Source organism: Eptatretus burgeri, chromosome 2 (assembly GCF_056783735.1).
Source record: "Eptatretus burgeri isolate ZD-2024b chromosome 2, Ebu_testis_v1, whole genome shotgun sequence".
Taxonomy (NCBI): Eukaryota; Metazoa; Chordata; class Myxini; order Myxiniformes; family Myxinidae; genus Eptatretus; species Eptatretus burgeri.
Genome location: NC_140962.1, coordinates 111303853 through 111325731, shown reverse-complemented (window position 1 = coordinate 111325731; position 21879 = coordinate 111303853). Strand labels below are relative to the sequence as shown.

At 48.8% G+C, this 21879-nt stretch overlaps 2 protein-coding genes and 1 long non-coding RNA gene across 4 annotated transcripts in view; 2 read left to right on the top strand and 1 right to left on the bottom strand.

Annotated features, from left to right (window-relative positions):
* Positions 1-13207, bottom strand: part of MTAP (methylthioadenosine phosphorylase) — a 44064-nt gene extending 30857 nt beyond the window's left edge. Inside the window, exons 1-2 of the mRNA XM_085870728.1 lie at positions 13053-13207; positions 823-909 (exon numbers count right to left, since the gene is read on the bottom strand). Of these exons, the coding sequence (XP_085726854.1) occupies positions 823-909; positions 13053-13067 (102 nt within the window). The 5' untranslated portion in view covers positions 13068-13207. The remainder of the gene's footprint in view (positions 1-822; positions 910-13052) is intronic.
* Positions 12622-21879, top strand: part of LOC147032833 (zinc finger protein 131-like) — a 49380-nt gene continuing 40122 nt past the window's right edge. For both annotated transcript variants that reach the window (XM_085870725.1, XM_085870724.1), the window contains exon 1: positions 12622-12696. In XM_085870725.1, coding sequence (XP_085726851.1) covers positions 12637-12696 — 60 coding nt within the window. In that variant the 5' untranslated portion in view covers positions 12622-12636. The remainder of the gene's footprint in view (positions 12697-21879) is intronic.
* Positions 13430-18168, top strand: LOC147032834 (uncharacterized). The gene is made up of 3 exons (XR_015055369.1): positions 13430-13503; positions 14599-14826; positions 15155-18168. It is a non-coding gene; the product is annotated as an uncharacterized LOC147032834 (long non-coding RNA).

Below are 21879 nucleotides of genomic sequence, written 5' to 3'. Positions count from 1 at the left end.
ATCACACTCCTCTCTGCGCATGTGCGATCAGGATGAATTGAGAGTCAAAGTACTGCTGAACTACAGGTTTGTTTTCTGATTGGTATTCAAAATATAACAATAAAATGAAATCAAGTTGTTCATCGATCATAAACTGGCGTTTGTAGATGGACAGACAGACAAGACAAACAGTGAACCAATTGCTTAACCCCACTTTTTGCTTCCCATGCATGGGGTAAAAACATGCAGCACTTTGTACCAAAAACAAAAACATGGGAATCTTTGCAAAATCATGTCGTGAAATTTATTTTGAAAAGAAACCGAAGTCGATAGTACTATACCCTGAAGCTATTGTAATATTTCATTGTGCAAAACATGGCTGCAGGCTTGCATCATTGCGAGGGTCGCACATATACAGATGATGCAGTGCCCCTTGTAGGTTAGAGCATGAATTTGTCATTTGTTCAGGGCACTGGCGATAAACCATCTAGTCTTAGCGAAAGACATTGTAAGATCTTTAATGTCCACCAACTAATACCGGCAGACGGGACACCCAGTTGAACGATGAACAGCACAAACATTGACGAATCACCCTGCCTGTGAAACATCGGGACAAACGTTTATCGCTCAGCCGAGATTTGAATCTAGGCGAAACAGCTTACAGGTGAGTACACATCGCTATCCTTCCAACCCTCAAGAAGCCATTGAAAGTTCACCTCAAACATAAGTAATCAAGTCGATTTTTACAATCGAATCAAATCGTTTACATTGCAACAAAATTAAGTAAGTCACATTCTCTTCAAAGCAAAACAAGCATCTCCACTAAAAGAAGATGAAAGGCACCTTGCCAAAAGGAGTTTCCACAAATTTTTCTTGTCGATTTTTCAAGATGTCGAGAGAGTCTAGCCCAGTGCCACCAATGATTCCAATCTGCAGAATGAAGGTGAAACGATCACACAGTTATTTAAACATTGTTGTCTGAGAAGTACAGAACTGATCTCAAAAATAAATCCATTCAGTTATTCTTTCGACGTTGATCAAACATTTGATAAACATTAGCAAAGTACTCAAACAAAGGTCAAAAAGTAACAATAAGACACTGGTAATAGTCCTGGATTCAGTGAGGAAGGGCTCATAAAACTTGCAGGCAAAACAAATAGCAAACTGCACTTTGATCAAATATATGCAAATTATAACCCTGACTTGTACGTGCATCACCAAATAGGTAAAGAGGATGTGAACTACCTCTGCACACAGGTTGATATCTGCAGCGTCAATGATTGAGTGATTGGGCTTGAACAGCACAGTACCACGTCAGGACCAAGGCTTGTTTTTATATACAAACTAAGAGTATGAAGTGTTTGTTTGAGGGTTTCAAAAAAAGTTTTTTTTTTTTTTAACTTCCTAAAATGGTCATGAAGGAAACGTGTCAGAGGTCAGAGAAAAAGAACGTGTCAGAGGTCCAACACTACATATTGTCAACAAAGACGGCTAAACCTAAAGTTATGTCAGCTTCTGAATTGAAGAACTTGCCACCTAGCCTTTGAAGCCTTTGAACAAAATGTTTAATCGAGCACATCTTCAGGTATGTATTTGGCGTTCAGCATGAAATGCAGATCCTCCTCCATTGAATCCAGTACATTTTGGTTGGGCTCATGATGAAGAGACCAAGTCAGTTACACCAGTTACAGTGCCTGCCGATGTTTCACGAGCACCTCCTGAAGTTCTTGAGATGATTAGGTGCAGATGTTCCACATATCACTCATGTTCAACAGCATGGCGATGCTGCTCGGCAGCTAAATGATCATGTTTAATGCTTTATAAGTGTTATGGTGAAAACCCATGCCAAAACAAACACACGAGGGTAGCTTACCATTATGAGGATGATGTGAAGTAGTTGATACTATCAAGGATGACCAATTCGTGGAAGTGGTGACTTACTTCATGTCATTTGATCATGATCACAATATGATTGTGTTGGAATTATTGACCAGAGATCATACATAAGATGGTGCACGATATATATGTGCGGCCAGGTCAAGAATAGTCCTGCTCATTTTGGGGCATGTGACTCATATTGTTGCTGTATGTGGAGTTGTTTTTCCCTTTGGGAGACATGTTGTGACTGTTCATGGCACAGAGGGTGTGGTTGGGCACGTGTCTGGACTTCCGGTGCACGGTTTTGGGGAAGAAGGGCGCCATCTTGTGTGAGATTTGCATCGAGATAGGGCCGTCCGTGTGGTCGCCGGCGAAATACTCTACCGACTCATTCCCCAAGAGGAGTACTTGCTAAGCGCCAAGTTTCAAATTTTTCCTTGGTGCGGTTTCAGAGATACAGAGGTCCAAATTTTTTTCCGTTTTTCCAATATGGCTGCATACCACGTGACCTATGGCATCATAATTATCAGTAAACCATTCTACATGAGTAGTCGCACCTATGGTGAAATTTTTGTCTCAATCTGACAAGCAGTTGCGGAGAAAAACACGAAAGTTCTATGCAGACAAACAAACAGACCTAATTACTGTTCGAAATCTGGAAGCCTTTTGCACACAAACAGACAGCAGTCAGCGTGAGTCTAACAAATTTAGTCTAAGTCTATTTTAGTCTAACAGTGAGTCAAACAAAACAAAAAAGTCGTAGCTTAGTTATTTCGATAAGTATGTGTTTATAGTTAGAATCCCTCCTTCTGTCTAATGGGAATTTTGTGTGTGCACTGTGAGTTTTTATAGTCAGGTTTATTACATCTATAACAACAACAAAAACAACAACGGCAACAACGGCACCGTCCCTGACTCAACTCGGTCGCCATTGCCCACGTGTTTTTGGCTGAAGGCGTGGGCGGAGCCTCCATCGCTTCAGATCCGACTCCGCCCCAGAAAGGTGGGAGTTGCCCCGCCTACCGTGGGCCTGTCCAATGAGGGACGGCCAGCGGATCGCGCGATGGAACAGTCCAATCAGGAGGCGAGTGGCGAGAAAAGAAACCGGTCCCACCTCAAGAGAGGAGAGAGTGATCGTGGCGATTGCTGGGCGTCTGCAGCCTTGGTGGCGATTGCTGGGCGTCTGCAGCCTTGGTGGCGATTGCTGGGCGTCTGCAGCCTTGGTGGCGATTGCTGGGCGTCTGCAGCCTTGGTGGCGATTGCTGGGCGTCTGCAGCCTTGGTGGCGATTGCTGGGCGTCTGCAGCCTTGGTGGCGATTGCTGGGCGTCTGCAGCCTTGGTGGCGATTGCTGGGCGTCTGCAGCCTTGGTGGCGATTGCTGGGCGTCTGCAGCCTTGGTGGCGATTGCTGGGCGTCTGCAGCCTTGGTGGCGATTGCGGGTCGTCTGCAGCCTTGGTGGCGATTGCTGGGCGTCTGCAGCCTTGGTGGCGATTGCTGGGCGTCTGCAGCCTTGGTGGCGATTGCTGGGCGTCTGCAGCCTTGGTGGCGATTGCTGGGCGTCTGCAGCCTTGGTGGCGGGTGCTGGGCGTCTGCAGCCTTGGTGGCGATTGCTGGGCGTCTGCAGCCTTGGTGGCGATTGCTGGGCGTCTGCAGCCTTGGTGGCGATTGCTGGGCGTCTGCAGCCTTGGTGGCGATTGCTGGGCGTCTGCAGCCTTGGTGGCGATTGCTGGGCGTCTGCAGCCTTGGTGGCGATTGCTGGCGTCTGCAGCCTTGGTGGCGGATTGCTGGGCGTCTGCAGCCTTGGTGGCGATTGCTGGGCGTCTGCAGCCTTGGTGGCGATTGCTGGGCGTCTGCAGCCTTGGTGGCGATTGCTGGGCGTCTGCAGCCTTGGTGGCGATTGCTGGGCGTCTGCAGCCTTGGTGGCGATTGCTGGGCGTCTGCAGCCTTGGTGGCGATTGCTGGGCGTCTGCAGCCTTGGTGGCGATTGCTGGGCGTCTGCAGCCTTGGTGGCGATTGCTGGGCGTCTGCAGCCTTGGTGGCGATTGCTGGGCGTCTGCAGCCTTGGTGGCGATTGCTGGGCGTCTGCAGCCTTGGTGGCGATTGCTGGGCGTCTGCAGCCTTGGTGGCGATTGCTGGGCGTCTGCAGCCTTGGTGGCGATTGCTGGGCGTCTGCAGCCTTGGTGGCGATTGCTGGGCGTCTGCAGCCTTGGTGGCGATTGCTGGGCGTCTGCAGCCTTGGTGGCGATTGCTGGGCGTCTGCAGCCTTGGTGGCGATTGCTGGGCGTCTGCAGCCTTGGTGGCGATTGCTGGGCGTCTGCAGCCTTGGTGGCGGATTGCTGGGCGTCTGCAGCCTTGGTGGCGATTGCTGGGCGTCTGCAGCCTTGGTGGCGATTGCTGGGCGTCTGCAGCCTTGGTGGCGATTGCTGGGCGTCTGCAGCCTTGGTGGCGATTGCTGGGCGTCTGCAGCCTTGGTGGCGATTGCTGGGCGTCTGCAGCCTTGGTGGCGATTGCTGGGCGTCTGCAGCCTTGGTGGCGATTGCTGGGCGTCTGCAGCCTTGGTGGCGATTGCTGGGCGTCTGCAGCCTTGGTGGCGATTGCTGGGCGTCTGCAGCCTTGGTGGCGATTGCTGGGCGTCTGCAGCCTTGGTGGCGATTGCTGGGCGTCTGCAGCCTTGGTGGCGATTGCTGGGCGTCTGCAGCCTTGGTGGCGATTGCTGGGCGTCTGCAGCCTTGGTGGCGATTGCTGGGCGTCTGCAGCCTTGGTGGCGATTGCTGGGCGTCTGCAGCCTTGGTGGCGATTGCTGGGCGTCTGCAGCCTTGGTGGCGATTGCTGGGCGTCTGCAGCCTTGGTGGCGATTGCTGGGCGTCTGCAGCCTTGGTGGCGATTGCTGGGCCTCTGCAGCCTTGGTGGCGATTGCTGGGCGTCTGCAGCCTTGGTGGCGATTGCTGGGCGTCTGCAGCCTTGGTGGCGATTGCTGGGCGTCTGCAGCCTTGGTGGCGATTGCTGGGCGTCTGCAGCCTTGGTGGCGATTGCTGGGCGTCTGCAGCCTTGGTGGCGATTGCTGGGCGTCTGCAGCCTTGGTGGCGATTGCTGGGCGTCTGCAGCCTTGGTGGCGATTGCTGGGCGTCTGCAGCCTTGGTGGCGATTGCTGGGCGTCTGCAGCCTTGGTGGCGATTGCTGGGCGTCTGCAGCCTTGGTGGCGATTGCTGGGCGTCTGCAGCCTTGGTGGCGATTGCTGGGTGTCTGCAGCCTTGGTGGCGATTGCAGGGAGTCTGCAGCCTTGGTGGCGATTGCAGGGCGTCTGCAGTCTTGGTGGCGATTGGCTTCGTCTGCGGTCGTGGTGGCTTGGTCTCCTTCGTGGGCCATGAACTTCGGGTCGTGGGTTTGAGTCCCACCGTGGTGGTTTGGAGTCGGTGTGACCGCACGAGGCGGGAAGGGACTCCGGCCCGGCTCTACCGAATAAAGACCCACGGGGTCCAGTTGTGTGTGTGTGTGTGTGTGTGTGTGTGTGTGTGTGTGTGTGTGTGTGTGTGTGTGTGTGTGTGTGTGTGTGTGTGTGTGTGTGTGTGTGTGTGTGTGTGTGTGTGTGTGTGTGTGTGTGTGTGTGTGTGCGCGCGCGCGCGTGTGTGTCCGTGGGCCCAGTCTACAAGTAGAATCGTCAAGTGCCTTGTTCATTGTACATTACATTTATTTATTTGTGATAACTCTGCTCTGTGTCTCCCTTCCCGATTATTGCCTATTGTAAAATAAACCCCCGTGTTGAATGTTCCAGTTCGTTGTTCGTGTTTTCTTTCATTGACCCAGCGCCGTGCGGGTTTGAGAAATAGTAAGGCCGTTGGTGCCGTAAGTTGTCATTGGGACCGGCGCGGCTCTGGTAACTCCGCTCGGTTACGCTGGATCCGAGTCTTAACCTGCGACTCGGATCGGACAGAGTCGGCCAAGGGTGTGGTTTCCCCGGTAGCAAAACTGCGTGGTTATTTAGGTATATTGGAGATCGAGACAATTAACCCTACACCACGCGCTCGAAATATTGGCGTCCACGGTCGCTAAGGGACCCGTGACCTTTGGAGTTATCCAAGGGTCACAACCTAAATTCCGGGTGTTCGGTGGGAGATGGCTCTACTGCTCCACCTAGTAGTCGTTTATTGCCACCGAATCCCGGCCCACAACAATACAACACCCTCTCCTTTGGCAAGCGTAAAAATACAATATAGGAACCCACCAGCATGCTCTTCAAATGAGACAATGATGGACAACGCCTAACCCTGTGTCTGAACTAATCACGTGCTGCAGATTTGTTCAGGGACGCAGGATCCGTGCTCACTGGCACTCCACTCGACTCACACTTCCACGGACCTGTGCTCACTGGCCCTCCACTCTATTCACACTCCCGTGGAACCGTGCTCACTGGCCCTCCACTCGACTGACACTCCCGTGGAACCGTACTCACTGGTCCTCCATTCGAATCACACTCCCGTGGAACCGTGCTCACTGGCCCTCCACTCGATTCACACTCCCACGGAAACGTGCTCACTGGCCCTCCATTCGACTCACTCCCACGGAACCGTGCTCACTGGTCCTCCATTCGACTCACTCCCACGGAACCGTGCTCACTAGTCCTCCATTCGAATCACACTCCCGTGGAACCGTGCTCACTGGCCCTCCACTCGATTCACACTCCCACGGAAACGTGCTCACTGGCCCTCCATTCGACTCACTCCCACGGAACCGTGCTCACTGGTCCTCCATTCGACTCACTCCCACGGAACCGTGCTCACTGGTCCTCCATTCGACTCACTCCCACGGAACCGTGCTCACTGGCCCTCCATTCGACTCGCACTCCCACGGAACCGTGCTCACTAGTCCTCCATTCGAATCACACTCCCGTGGAACCGTGCTCACTGGCCCTCCACTCGATTCACACTCCCATGGAAACATGCTCACTGGCCCTCCATTCGACTCACTCCCACGGAACCGTGCTCACTGGTCCTCCATTCGACTCACTCCCACGGAACCGTGCTCACTGGCCCTCCATTCGACTCGCACTCCCACGGAACCGTGCTCACTGGTCCTCCATTCGACTCACTCCCACGGAACCGTGCTCACTGGTCCTCCATTCGACTCACACTCCCACGGAACCGTGCTCACTGGCCCTCCACTCGACTCACACTGCCACGGACCTGTGCTCACTGGCCCTCCACTCTATTCACACTCCCGTGGAACCGTGCTCACTGGCCCTCCACTCGACTGACACTCCCGTGGAACCGTACTCACTGGTCCTCCATTCGAATCACACTCCCGTGGAACCGTGCTCACTGGCCCTCCACTCGATTCACACTCCCACGGAAACGTGCTCACTGGCCCTCCATTCGACTCACTCCCACGGAACCGTGCTCACTGGTCCTCCATTCGACTCACTCCCACGGAACCGTGCTCACTGGCCTTCCATTCGACTCACTCCCACGGAACCATGCTCACTGGCCTTCCATTCGACTCACTCCCACGGAACCGTGCTCACTAGTCCTCCATTCGAATCACACTCCCGTGGAACCGTGCTCACTGGCCCTCCACTCGATTCACACTCCCACGGAAACGTGCTCACTGGCCCTCCATTCGACTCACTCCCACGGAACCGTGCTCACTGGCCCTCCATTCGACTCACTCCCACGGAACCGTGCTCACTGGCCCTCCATTCGACTCACTCCCACGGAACCGTGCTCACTGGTCCTCCATTCGTCTCACTCCCACGGAACCGTGCTCACTGGTCCTCCATTCGTCTCACTCCCACGGAACCGTGCTCACTGGCCCTCCATTCGACTCGCACTCCCACAGAACCATGCTCACTGGTCCTCCATTCGACTCACTCCCACGGAACCATGCTCACTGGTCCTCCATTCGACTCACACTCCCACGGAACCGTGCTCACTGGTCCTCCATTCGACTCACACTCCCATGGAACCGTGCTCACTGGTCCTCCATTCGATTCACACTCCCACAGAACTGTGCTCACTGGTCCTCCATTCGACTCACACTCCCACGGAACCGTGCTCACTGTTCCTCTATTCAACTCGCACTCCCACGGAACCATGCTCACTGGTCCTCCATTCGACTTCCACTTCCACGGTGACTGGCTCTCCACTGGGCACTATAGGTCGGACACGTACTCCAATTATGTTGGCGCAACGCTCCAGACCTCTGCCACGTGGACCTCCTTTCGAGGAAAATGGAACCCGTATCATTTTCGTTACAATAGGGACGAGATGGTATACTCTTCACAGAGAGGTGGTGCTGCCGAAAGCATTTCTCGGCAAGGGTTATGTTTGACTGTGGCGTTTGCAGCTCGAAAGGTATCAGGTTTGTGAGTTGACCTGGGGAGGGGGCATCGCCTTCTGTACGTGGGTTTCGCCATTTTGATTAAAGCACGCCTGCACGGGGTGTATCTCTGGTGTGGTGATGAGCTCGCATATAACACGTGGTTTGCCATTAGCTTTCTCAGTACTGTACTCAGTTATGGCGGGAATTTTTAATTTCTTCAGGGTGCCGGAGATAGCTCGCCTACTCTTCGCGGAGGACGGCACATACACGAATACGTCGGCACGCCCTGCCTGCAAAACAAGATGCTGACAAGATCAACAAACGCTCAATTAAATAACCGACCACATTGTTGTGATAATAAAGTGCCATACTGTAATTGGCGGCAACGGAAATTGGGCGGATGTGGCAGCACTGTATATGAAGGTCAATGGCTGGTGTTGACACGTATACCACGTACTCCGTGGAAAGTCATGCTGGAACAGTAATGGTATGTTATATACTATATTAGGGATAATGTACTCTGAGGAATGTAATTGGTGTTAGAGTATGGAGTTTAACTTTGTTATTATGTGATGCGTATGTGGTATTTGCCTTCAGTATTATGTGTACTAGTTATTGTATTTTGTTATTCTTACCCTGTATATTTATGTTTTGTGGATATGCGTATGGGTTTTGTGAGAATAAAGCCGATCGAAAAGGTCTATTGTTGATTACTTCAACAATAATTTATTCTCACAAAACTTACCTGGTTGGATTGGACTAGAAGAGTGCCTAGGCCTACACTGGAATGGAGCGTTTGCTGAGACCAGAGAGGCTGGATTCGGATCCCAGTTCACCCATGGCGGCACAAGAATGGAAACACTGGTTGAAGACGTTCGAAAACTTCCTGGGAGCTCTACCACAGGATAATCTGGATAAGATGAGTCTGCTTACAAATTTTGTCTCACCAAGACTATACGAAACTATATCAGAGTGCACCATTTATGAGGAGGCTATCCGTACTTTACAGTCACAGTACGTAAAGCCCACTAATGAAGTGTTTGCACGCCATCGTCTTGCAACTCGCCATCAGCAGGTCGGAGAATCCTTAGATAAATACCTTCTGACTCTGAAAACGTTAAGTAAAGAGTGTAACTTTGGGGCTGTAACAGCAACTCAACATTGCGAAGAATCCATCAGGGATGCCTTCATTAGCGGCCTGCAGTCACCACTGATCAGACAACGTTTATTAGAGAATAAGACTTTAGATTTAGCCACCATGTTTGGTCAGGCTAGATCTCTAGATTCAGCCCAAAGAAATTCAGAATCTTATTGTGTTATTCAACCCTCCCGTTCATTGGGTGCTGCCTCATCCAATCAGAATACCGGTGAAGTGGAACCCACAACTGTAATGGCTGCTACGGGTGTTAAATGTTTCTTTTGTGGTTTTTTAAAACACCCACGTGTAAAATGTCCGGCACGAGAGGCTGTGTCATAAGTGCCAGAAAAAGGGTCATTTTGCTAAGGTGTGCCGTAGTACTTCAAGAGTAGCTACTGGTGCTTGTGCAACTTCCTCTGATCAGGCAACGCTAGCGGCTGTGTCTTCTGCCGCTGCCCCAGGGATGTTATCAAAGGCGGTTGTGAGGGTCACGCTCAATGGAGTGGAATTGGATGGCCTTATTGATAGTGGTAGTTCAGAAAGTTTTATCCATCCCGACCTCGTTAAGTGCCATTCCTTAAGTGTACATCACACCCAAGGCAATGTTTCCATGGCATCCACTTCCTTCACCGCTCAGACATCAGGGTTCTGTCGAGTCAATATCAAAGTAAACGGTCGGTGTTACCAAGATGTGCGTCTGTCCATACTCCCTCAGCTGTGTTCAGATATAGTTTTGGGCCAGGATTTTCAGGGACTGCATGATAGTGTTACACTGACATATGGAGGTAGTTTGCCTCCTCTTGTTATCTGTGGACTCAGTACACTGTGTTGACCCATCCAGAACTGTTTGCCAACTTGACAGCTGATTGTTATCCTGTTGCTGCTCGATCACGCCGGTACTCTCCCGATGATCGTAAATTCATTGAAAAGGAAATTCAAAGGATGTTGAAGGAAGGTATTATAGAGCCCAGTAACTCCTCTTGGCGTGCACAGGTTGTTGGCGTTAAGAACGAAACTCACAAGAAACGCTTAGCCGTGGACTATTCAGAAACTATCAACAAATTTACACTTCTTGACGGGTATCCTCTGCCTCGTATAGATGACACTGTTACCAAGATTGCTCGATACTGTGTTTTTAGTACGATTGACCTCTGTAGTACGTATCATCAAATCCCCATCAGAAATGAAGATAAGCCATACACCGCGTTTGAGGCCTGTGGACGCCTTTATCAGTTTGCTCGGGTTCCCTTTGGCGTCACCAACGGAGTGGCTTGCTTCCAACGTATCGTGGATTCATTCATCCAAGAAGAAGAACTGGTTGGAACATTTGCTTACTTAGACAACATTACTATTTGCGGCATGACTCAGGAAGAGCATGATGCTAATCTCACGAAATTTCTTGAGGCTGCTAAGAGAAAGAATATAACTTACAATGAAGACAAATGCATCTTTTCAACTAACAGGCTCAGTATTCTCAGATATGTGGTGGAAGGAGGGGAAATGCGCCCGGATCCGGAACGACTCCGACCCTTGCAGGACTTGCCTGTGCCTCGGGACATGAAATCGCTCCGACACATCCTTGGCTTCTTTGCCTATTATTCACAGTGGATATATGACTACTCAAGCAAGATCCGCCCACTGTGTGCCACTACTACATTTCCCATGACAAGGGAAGCAGAAGCGGCTTTCCATCAACTTAAGCAAGACATTGAAGGTTCAGTGGTGAGGGCGATTGACGAATCCGTACCCTTCGAAGTTGAGACCGATGCTTCGGATGTAGCAATTGCTGCAGTCCTCACCCAGGCAGGACATCCGGTAGCCTTCTTTTCCCGAACCATTCAGGGACCCGAATGTCGTCATGCTTCTATTGAGAAGGAGGCCCAGGCTATTATTGAAACAGTTCGCCACTGGAGACAGTATTTGACAGGCAGACATTTTACTATAAAGACAGATCAACGATCAGTGAGCTATATGTTTGATAAGCAGCATAAAAATAAGATAAAGAATGATAAGTTCATGCGTTGGAGGATGGAATTATCTTGCTATGATTTTGATATTGTGTATCGTCCTGGTCGAGAAAACATTCCCTCTGATACATTCTCCAGGTCTTATTGTGGCATGGCATGCCACGATCGACATTCACTGTTTAACCTCCACGAAGCCTTGTGCCACCCAGGGGTTACCCGCTTATACCATTTTGTGAAATCTAAGAATATGCCATACTCTGTGGAGGATGTCCGGCAGGTTGTTGGATCTTGTAGAATATGCGCAGAATGCAAGCCCAAGTTTCACCAACCAGATAAGACTCGACTCATCAAAGCTACTCAGCCATTTGAGCGTCTCAACATAGATTTCAAGGGGCCTCTTCCGAGTACAGATAAGAATCAGTATTTTCTTAACATTGTGGACGAATATTCACGGTTTCCTTTTGTATTTCCTTGTGCCGACATGACCACTTCCACGGTTATCAAGTTCCTCTGTCAGCTGTTCGCTATTTTCGGAATGCCGGCTTACATTCATTCGGACCGGGGACCCTCCTTTCATGAGCAAGGAATTACAAGACTTCCTTGCCAGTAGGGGGATCGCTGGTAGCAGAACTACTAGCTATAATCCTCAAGGGAATGGCCAAGTGGAGAGGTTCAATGGTACCATTTGGAAGGCAATCACAACGGCTCTAAAATCCCGTAATCTACCCATCAAATGCTGGCAGACTGTTCTGCCTGATGCTCTCCACTCAATTCGTTCACTGTTGTCCACAGCAACCAATGCTACCCCTCATGAAAGACTTCTGAACTATTCTCGTCGTTCTTCCTCGGGAGCCTCGGTGCCTACTTGGCTCTGCAATCCTGGGCCAGTCCTGCTGAAGCGTCACGTACGCACAAATAAAACTGATCCCCTTGTGGATGAAGTCGACCTCCTCCAAGCAGGACCCCAATATTCCCATATTCGCTACCCGGATGGCAGGGAAACTACGGTCTCTATTAGACACTTAGCCCCAATTGGAACCCCATCCAAGAGTGAACCCCAAATTCTACCTCAGGCTTCTGAAGAAAATGTAATTCCCCAGGGTAGTCCCCAAGACGCACCCTGCTCAGAGGGGGGTGATCTCGTTCCTGATATGGTTCCTGCAACTCCACAGCAACCAGATGCTGTGGATAACCCTCCAGTGCCAAGAAGATCCGGTCGCACCATTCGTCCTCCTATTAGACTAGATTTATAGAGATAGATTTCTCGGAAGGGGGTGAATGTTGTGATAATAAAGTGCCATACTGTAATTAGCGGCAACGGTAATTGGGCGGATGTGGCAGCACTGTATATGAAGGTCAATGGCTGGTGTTGACACGGATACCACGTACTCCATGGAAAGTCATGCTGGAACAGTAATGGTATGTTATATACTATATTAGGGATAATGTGCTCTGAGGAATGTAATTGGTGTTAGAGTATGGAGTTTAACTTCGTTATTATGTGATGTGTATGTGGTATTTTCCTTCAGTATTATGTGTACAAGTTATTGTATTTTGTTATTCTTACCCTATGTATATTTATGTTGTTGTCGATATGCGTATGGGTTTTGTGAGAATAAAGCCGATCGAAAAGGTCTATTGTTGATTACTACAACACACATCGTTATCGAACTCTTGAACATGAAAATGTGAAAACACAGAGACGTGTGTAATAAACAAATGAAGAAGCGCGTGTTCGTGTTGTACAATATAAATATAATTATTGTTTGCTCTACCTTAAAGGGCGCCATTGCATTCAAACTTCCTCGGCGTCACGTCGTTGTCTGTCCACACACTTTGCTTGCACAGAGGGTGGAGGAAAGCATCGAAACTAATTTATTCACAAGTTTGTTATTTAAATAATAATAATATATTCAAAACCAAATAAAATTTCATATAACATACGAGCTTTCAACAGGTACGGCTAATTAAAAGTTCATTTTACCCGTATTAAAGACCCTAATGGGTTAATGCAATTAGGCGGTGTATTGATATACTTCACTAGTCTATTGTTTCTTTTTAACATTTTATTTTTCTAAAGTAACAAAAATGAAAACTAAGATAGCTAACAGTTGTCACCCTTCGCCATCGTTTGGTTTCGAATTACCAGCGAAGAACCCGTCCTGACGGATGGGGTAATTTACCACAGAATCACGGATTTCATCGCCTCCGCGCCAATTTTCGAAAGTGAGGGTTCCTTCGGACGTCAATATATTATATATCCAGAGTTCATAATGTGATTGATCGAATTTCTTAATATACAATGTTTCTTGTTACATTTTTTGTGTCAAATGCACCTTCTGAGGTAGTCAGCATGTTCAGAAGAGGGTTTTACATTGCAGACGCTGTTTTCTCGGATTGGCATTACGCCTCTCAGCGGTGACGGTCTGTCGACGAGACGTAATGACGTCAGCGAATGACCGAAGATGTCATGACGTCATTACGCCTCTCGGCGGTGACGTCACACGTCGCCACGTAAACGAATGTAAAAATTAGAAAATCGCCAAAAATTCCCAAACCTGTCCATCTCCACCATGAAACCGAGCAGCCTGAAATTTTGCATGCACACCAAAGGAACTCCAAGGGAGTGAGTGCATGAGTGAAAAAATGGGTGTTTGGGTCATAATATAGACCAGCAGTCACACTCACCCGTTGAACGATCAACGGGATAGATGCTTTGAATCATGAAATTTGAGAGCTATTCACGATAAAAGAAAGAGATTTAATTGTGAAATTTTGATATAAATGATATAACTAATTAAAATGAGATGTTCTTCAACAATTAAAACCATACAAGATGTGTCGATGCATGATTTTAGGTTTATGATATATGAACAGGAATAGTGGTGATGACATGTTGTGCATTTACAATGAGAAGTGAGTGCCACTACCTATGTTGACTTGCCTGATGGGGGTATTGATTAGGACGGCCTTGAAGATGACGTTTTTGGGTGAATGTTCGTGTCTTTGTTGTGTCTTTCTGTGGACAACTTGTTGACTTGAATTGTGAACATGGACTGCAGAGAGCGTCTTCTTGACAAAGCGACGTGGAGCTGTCCGTGGGTGAAAACTGGTTGTCGAAGATATGTTCCTACCTTGTTGAATGTCATGTTGATAGTCGTGCAAAAGGCAAGTCTTTTTGGAAATTGAGTGCGTTGAAATTGGAAAGGGTAGATTTGTGTCTGATGGAGTGATAGGATATTCCAGGATCCTGAGTTCAAATCCCACTCGGTTGTTGAATTAATACCAGGTGGGGTTGACTCTGCCTGTCATCCTTCCAAGGTCGGCAAAATGAGTGCCAGCTTGCTGGTATCCTGCGTCGGAGTGGCGACCCGTCCAGGATTGTGCCCAATAGCCAAGGAGACTGCTTAGGCAGCACCGACGCTCTGCCCAGAGTATGGGCCCGATGGATGGATGAAGGGCGCACCCTTGCCCTCGTAGGTGGAGTCTGCTCTGGAGCGAGGGGTCCCACCCACGTCCGCTGCCAGAAACACGTGCGCTATGGCGTCGGTGAGCGAGGCAACAGTGCCGCTGGTGTTGTTGTTGTTGTGATGTAAAAATGTAAAAGAAAACCCTGACTATCAAAATGACTCCACATAAGAGCGCATGAACATTTAATTCCCATGAGACTAGTAGTACTGCAGCATAGCAAACCAATTGTTTGACTTTTCATAAAAGCAACAAAATTGGTACATATGTTGACTAATGTATTCTGAACAATCCTGGGTATGGAGCCACTCGAGATTTTGCCTTGGTCAGCTTTGGCGGCCATTTTCCAAAATGGCCGCCATTCTGCTTTAACAACATGGGATATCTGTCATTGTTATTCTCTTTGTAGGTTTCTCAGAGGTGATAAATACTCAGAGGTAAACAAAAGGTGACGTGACGGCGTGTGGTGAACACCGCAGCCATACCAGGAAACTGGCAGAGTTTCCTACATGTCGACGCAAACAAGGTGGAGCTCTTCACCTTCCTGTCCGATGTGCTGGTGCAGTCCTTCCATGACGAGGCAAAGGAGCTGGTAGTCACTGATGGTGAAGCAGTCATCTTCCTTCCAAGGAAGGAAGATGAAAGCTCTCTGGATCCATGTGGTCAAGAAGAGGCGGACACTCGCATCATGCTACATGTGGCCCATGCTGCAGAACATGACCACCGTCGGATTCAAGTTCGAACCGTAGACACCGATGTCGTCTTGGCGGTGATGGTAGCCCAGGCACTACCATTCGTGGACAAACTCTGGATTGCCCCTGGGACGGGCAAGAACTACCGCTACATCCCTGCCCATGAAATAGCTGCCTCCCTCGGTCCACAGAAGGCACATGCCCTCCCTGTCTTCCACGCCATGACCGGATATGACACGGTATCACATTTGTGGAGCATGGAAAGAAATCTGCCTGGGCCACATGGAACTCGTTTCCAGAACTGACAGATTATCTTGTGACCCTCACCACCACGCCAGTCAACATCCAGGATGAAACAATGCACTGCATTGAAAGGTTTGTGGTGCTCCTCTATGACCGCGCCAGTCCATATACGGACGTCGAGGCCAGAAAGAAACTCTTCGCCAAGAGGAACTCCGTCCAGCGCATCCCACCTACCTACGATGCTTTGGAACAGCATGTGAAGAGATCAATCTTCCAGGGTGGCTATGTCTGGGGACAGGTCTTGGTCCCTCAACCCATGCTTCCATCACCAACAAGCTGGGGCTGGAGGCAAACAGAGGATGGGTCCTACGAACCGCTCTGGACCACACTCCTGAGGCTTCAAAAAGCTGCTTCGAGCTGGTGTCGTGAGGCTGCAAAAAAGGCAGTAGAAACCGCTGCAAATGCAAGAAGGCTAATCTGCAATGCACTGGACTGTGTGCTTGTGAAGGAGAATGCCAGTAGACAGATGCAGTAGACAGACTGAGATATCGGCCTAGCTTAGAATGTGCAAATGCAAAGTCGCATTGCTTGAAAAAATGTTGACTTCTTGATCCAGAGCCAGTACACTTGAGCTCAGAAACTCATATTGTACGAGACTGATGTATGCGTGTACCATGTGTTCTGGTAGAATGGTAGTAGACAGTAAACCGTAGCCACTTCAAAGTGAAGTGTGCAATAATTTGACTACATTTTCTGAGTTTGTCATTATCACGATTATCAGTTCCCTTTTCAAAATAGAGTAAAGTATGTAATCTATAATTGCAATTTTTGTTGATTCTAAACCCATTGAATGTGATGAATGTGATGAATATCATTTGACTCTTGTTCTCCAGGCAATAATGGGTACTTTTCAGTGAAAAGTTTCAGGAGAGCAGCAATTTACAAATCAAATCATGGCTTTTTACCGAAAATACTGGCTCGTAATATTTGAATACGCCTTATCATGGTCAATTTACTGAATTTTACACTTTCCTTATATCAACCACCAATACAAATAAATAAAAAAATAAGAGCATCTATCTATAATTCCAGCAGTGTGTGTGTGTGTGTGTGTGTGTGTGTGTGTGTGTGTGTGTGTGTGTGTGTGTGTGTGTGTGTGTGTGTGTGTGTGTGTGTGTGTCTGTGACTGCTGTTTCTCGACAACCGCCGGTCCGATATAATTGAAACTTGCCAGATATATCGCTGGGGACCTGAGGATGTGCCTTTTCAAGGTTTGATATTAATCGGACAAGTGCTTCCCAAGTTATGGCCATTTATTTACCAAACCAATGACAAGACACGTTGTTGTGTGGGCGTGGCCGATGGGGAAGGGAAGCTCAGCCGCGTTCCCCATTACAGATTACAACGTACGGGCTTCCTGATAATGATGACTTTGTGTATTCTAATAATTTCTCGATTTCTTATGTGCATTTATAGATAAACACAATGCCACAAGTTATGATCGTTTTCATATTAGACGGTGCATAAATTTCAGTAACATCAGAGTGCTGGTATGCTCCGAACCAGGAAGTAATTTTTTTTCTCTTCTCTTCTCTTTTTGCTTTTCCTTGCAATGACATTGCGAAAAGGCAAAATACGTTTGCGCTAATTGAATAATTGGCCATTAAAACCTAAATTGCGAATCATCGTAACTGTGATATGCGAACTTCCGCGCCACGCACGTACGGGCACGCGAGAGCGAAGAAGCGGCCTGTGTGGTTGTTGTTTGTTGCTCACGGTTGGAATATTTATTTATTTATTTTGTTTTTTTATTATTATTTTTTATGGGCATGTACTAGTCTATCTATAATTCCAGCAATCTCTGTCTGTGTGTGTCTGTCTGTCTGTTTGTCTGTTTGTCTGCGACCGCCGTTTCTCAACGACCGCCGGTCCGATCTGATTGAAAATTGGCAGGAATATTGCCGGGGCCCCGCAGATGTGCCTTTTCGAGGTTTGATGTCGATCGGACGAGCGGTTCCAAAGTTACGGCCATTTATCTGTCGACCAATGACAAGACACGGTGCTATGACATCCCGAATGACGTCACAATTAATGTTTATTTATTTATTTATTTATTTATTTATTTCTAATTTTTTTTGCACGATTGACGCTCCGATCTGATTGAAACTTGCCAGGAATATTGATGGGGACCCGCTGATGTGCCTTTTCAAGGTTTGATATTAATCGGTCAAGCGGTTCCCAAGTTACGGCCATTTATCTGTCGACCAATGACAAGACACGGTGCTATGACATCACGAATGATGTCACAATTAATGTTTGTTTATTTATTTATTTTTTTGCACGATTGACGGTCCGATATGATTGAAACTTGCCAGGAATATTGCTGGGGACCCTCGGATGTGCCTTTTCGAGGTTTGATATTAATCGGATGAGCAGTTCCCAAGTTACGGCCATTTATCTGTCGACCAATATCTGCGAGAGAGGGGGACGGGAGAGGGGGGATGAGAGGAAGGGCGAGACTAGGGGGGATAGAGGGGGGCAAGAGAGGGGGAGAGAGGGGGGAAAGAGAGGGGGGAGAGAGGGGGGCGAGAGAGTGGGGATGAGAGTGGGGGGTGAGAGAGGGGGCAAGAGAGAGGGGGCGAGAGAGGGCTGCACATACTGGCACTCACCTACGGGCACGCACCTACGGGCCCGCAGGGGCCCGTACTAGTATAGCCAATTTCGCTAAAGTAGAATGACGGCCATTTTGGAAAATGGTCGCCGAAGCTGACCAAGGCACAATCTCGGGTGGCTCCATATCTAGAATTGTTCGGAATACGTTATTCTACATGTGTACCAATTTTGGTGCTTTTATGCAAATTTGAACAATTGATCTGAAATATCAGACTATGCTGCAGGACTATAGGGACGGGACCCTAACTAGAAACACATACTTACCGATATAACTGATCTATAAGGACTCTGGCTGTTGTTTGCGATGGGTTTCAGATTCGTAACAATAGAGGGATATGGGGGTGGTGGCAGGACTTTTAGGTTGCTTGAGCATTGATGGGTGATTGTGTGCATGTGTACGGAGTGCTGTCTGCGGTAGTATCGTCAAGGGGTGGTGTGTGGTTAATGTGTTTCTCACCCAAGAACCGCCTCCACCCACTCCCCCCCCGCATCCTCCCCCTTCAGAAAAAAAACTACAAAAACAAAAACAAACAGTCATAGACTGGTACTTACAAAATCGTCAACTTGACCTCTGACCTTGTCTAATAAAAGCTGTCTCTTGAGAAGGTAGCGACGCAAACCAGAAGTTTCTACAATGATTCTGTACAAAACCATCAAAAATCCAATGTTTGACCTCACTGTGACCTTGACCTTTGACTGATTTTGACCAAAATCTAATCAGCGCTAGCCATCACCCTCCTGAATCACGTGGTGTAATTTGACATTGGTAGCTTCTTCCGTTCTCGAGTTATCGTGCCTACACACAAACACACACAAACAAACACACAAACAAACAAACACACAAACAGAGGACGGAAGTCATCAATATACTGTTACGGCTGTGGAAATTCGCAATACACCATAAAGGGTCCTTATATCATTTATGACGCTAAGTTTATGTTCAGATAGGTCCCCACCGTTGTGTAAAGGGATTTCTTCATGTTCACCGGGCTGCAACCCTTTGAGATAGCCGTTTTTCTTTATCTATCGTTATTTTGAACCACACAACAACCACCACCCTAATGTTCGCCACTACGTCCTCTTCCGAACGGCAAACAAAGGCACCAAGGAAGGAACTGCGAGTGCGCGCGGGTTTTCCCGCTTATTTTCCCCGTGCTTGGTGTGAAGGGAAGGGGGAAGGGCAGCTCACTGCCGATTGGTGGATGCACAGCGTGAGGCGGTCGGAGTGAGGGTACGCCCCTTTTCGGGAAGCTTCTCAAAGGGAGGCGGAGCCGAAAACGGGGAGGAGCGAAGGGCGGAGCCCCGCGCTATATAAGGCGGACCGCACGCGGGCTCTCGCTCTTTCCTTGGCAGTTCGGGCAGTTCGTGTTCAGTTCAGTTCGTGGTGGCTGCTCGTCGAGCTCGCAGCTCATGTTCAGTTCAGTTCGTGGTGGCTGCTCGTCGAGCTCGCAGCTCGTGTTCAGTTAATTTCGTGGTGGCTGCTCGTCGCGCTCGCAGCTCGTGTTCAGTTCAGTTCGTGGTGGTTCTTCTCCTTCGAGCAGCTAGTTCATGAGCTCAGGCTTCTTCTTTTCTTGGACACAGACGGGAGGCGCCGCTTTGCCAGCTCGGGCACGCAAGCCTGCGCACACGAGAGGTGAGTGCCGGAGAGAGCTCGCCGACCGTCGCACCACGATGGTGCAGGTAACCAGCGTCGGTCTCGTGGGCCCATTCGGTCATCCACGGCCCACGGCCATAAAGGTTTACGAACCCCGTCTACCCCCTTGCCTATGAGGGGGTCATTTCTTTTGTTCTGTGTGAATGATGTGGCGCCATGTCCGTAAGTAGGACCTGTTTAAGTGACTGTACACTATAAGCATATTCGGTGGTATTGCTTTTGTTTCCATGCTTTTTCTGTACTAGGGGCGGGCCCGTAGGTGCGTGCCAGTATGTGCAGCTTCGTGCCTGCAGTATCAGGTCCCCAGCATCAATTGTGACGTCATATCAAACGTCAAGAAGAAGAATTGTGATGACCCCTCTCTCTCCCCCCACTCTCCCCTCCTCTGTCCCCCCTTCCTCTGTCCCCTCCTCCTCTGTCCCCCTCCTCTGTCCCCCCCTCCTCTGTCCCCCCTCCTCTGTCCCCCTCCTCTGTCCCCCCTCCTCTGTCCCCCCTCCTCTCTCCCTCCCCTCTCTTGCCCCCCTCTCTCGGCCCCTCTCGCCCTTCTCTCTTCCCCCTCTTTCACCCCCTCTCTCGTCCTTCTCTCTCCTCCTCCTCTCTCCCTTCTCTCTTCCCCCTCCTCTCGCCCTTCTCTCTCCCCCTCCTCTCTCCCTACCCCTTCTCACCCCTCCTCTGTCCCCCTCCTCTCTCTCACCCCCATCTCTCTCCCCCCTCATCTCTCCCACCCTCATCTCTCCCCCTCATCTCTTGACCCCCTCTCTCGCCCTTCTCTCTCGCCCTCTCTCTCCCCTCTCCTCTCTCCCCCCTCCTCTCTCCCCCCTCCTCTCTCCCCCCCTCCTCTCCCCCCTCCTCTCTCGTTCCTCTCTCTGTATATGTATTCACAAATGTCTACCAAGCACAACTATTAATTCCAACCTTGGGGAAAAAAACAGCTTTCAAACCCTTGGGAAACAGCTGTTTCCCTTGGGAAAATTCAATCCTTGGGAATAATTAATAATTTGAATAATAATCAAACCTTGGGATTAAATAATTAAATAAATTAATAATTAAATAATAATCAAACCTTGGGATTAATTAATTAATTCAAACCTTGGGATAAAACAGCTTTCAAACCTTGGGAAACGCTTGGTAAACAGCTGAAATGGATGTGGAAGAAAGATATCAAATTTTGAAAAGGCACATAATCAGGTCCCCAGTATTGATTGTGACATCATACCAAACGAAGAAAAATAATTGTGACGTCAATCGTGCCCCAAAAAAATTAATAATAATAATTTAAAAAACATTAATTGTGACGTCATTCATGATGTCACAGCACCGTGTCCTGTCATTGGTTGATAGATAAATGGCCGTAACTTGGGAACCGCTTATCTGATTGATATCAAACCTCAAAAAGGCACATACGCGGGGCCCCGGCAATATTCCTGGCAAGTTTCAATCTGATCGGACTGGTGGTCGTCTGGTTATTAATAATTTGGGAAAGAATTGCATGATAAGGTGAGAATGTGGAAGGACACCTTCAGCTGCCATATATACACCTTTTCAACACTGGAAAAGCAATAAAATGGCCGTAACTTGGGAACCGCTCGTCCGATCGATATAAAACCTCGAAAAGGCACATCCGCGCGTCCCGGCAATATTCCTGGCAAGTTTCAATGAGATCGGACCGGCGGTCGTCGAGAAACGGCGGTCACAGACAGACAAACAGACAGACACACACAGAGATTGCTGGAATTATCGATAGATATTGCATGACTGCCTTGGCTGTACATACGTGCTGTATAAATAAATGTGCTTTGTTTGAATGTATCCCGTTCGTCGTGTCCTATTTCCCCTTTGAAAGTGCCATCTTGCATCGTGGAATGCGTAGTG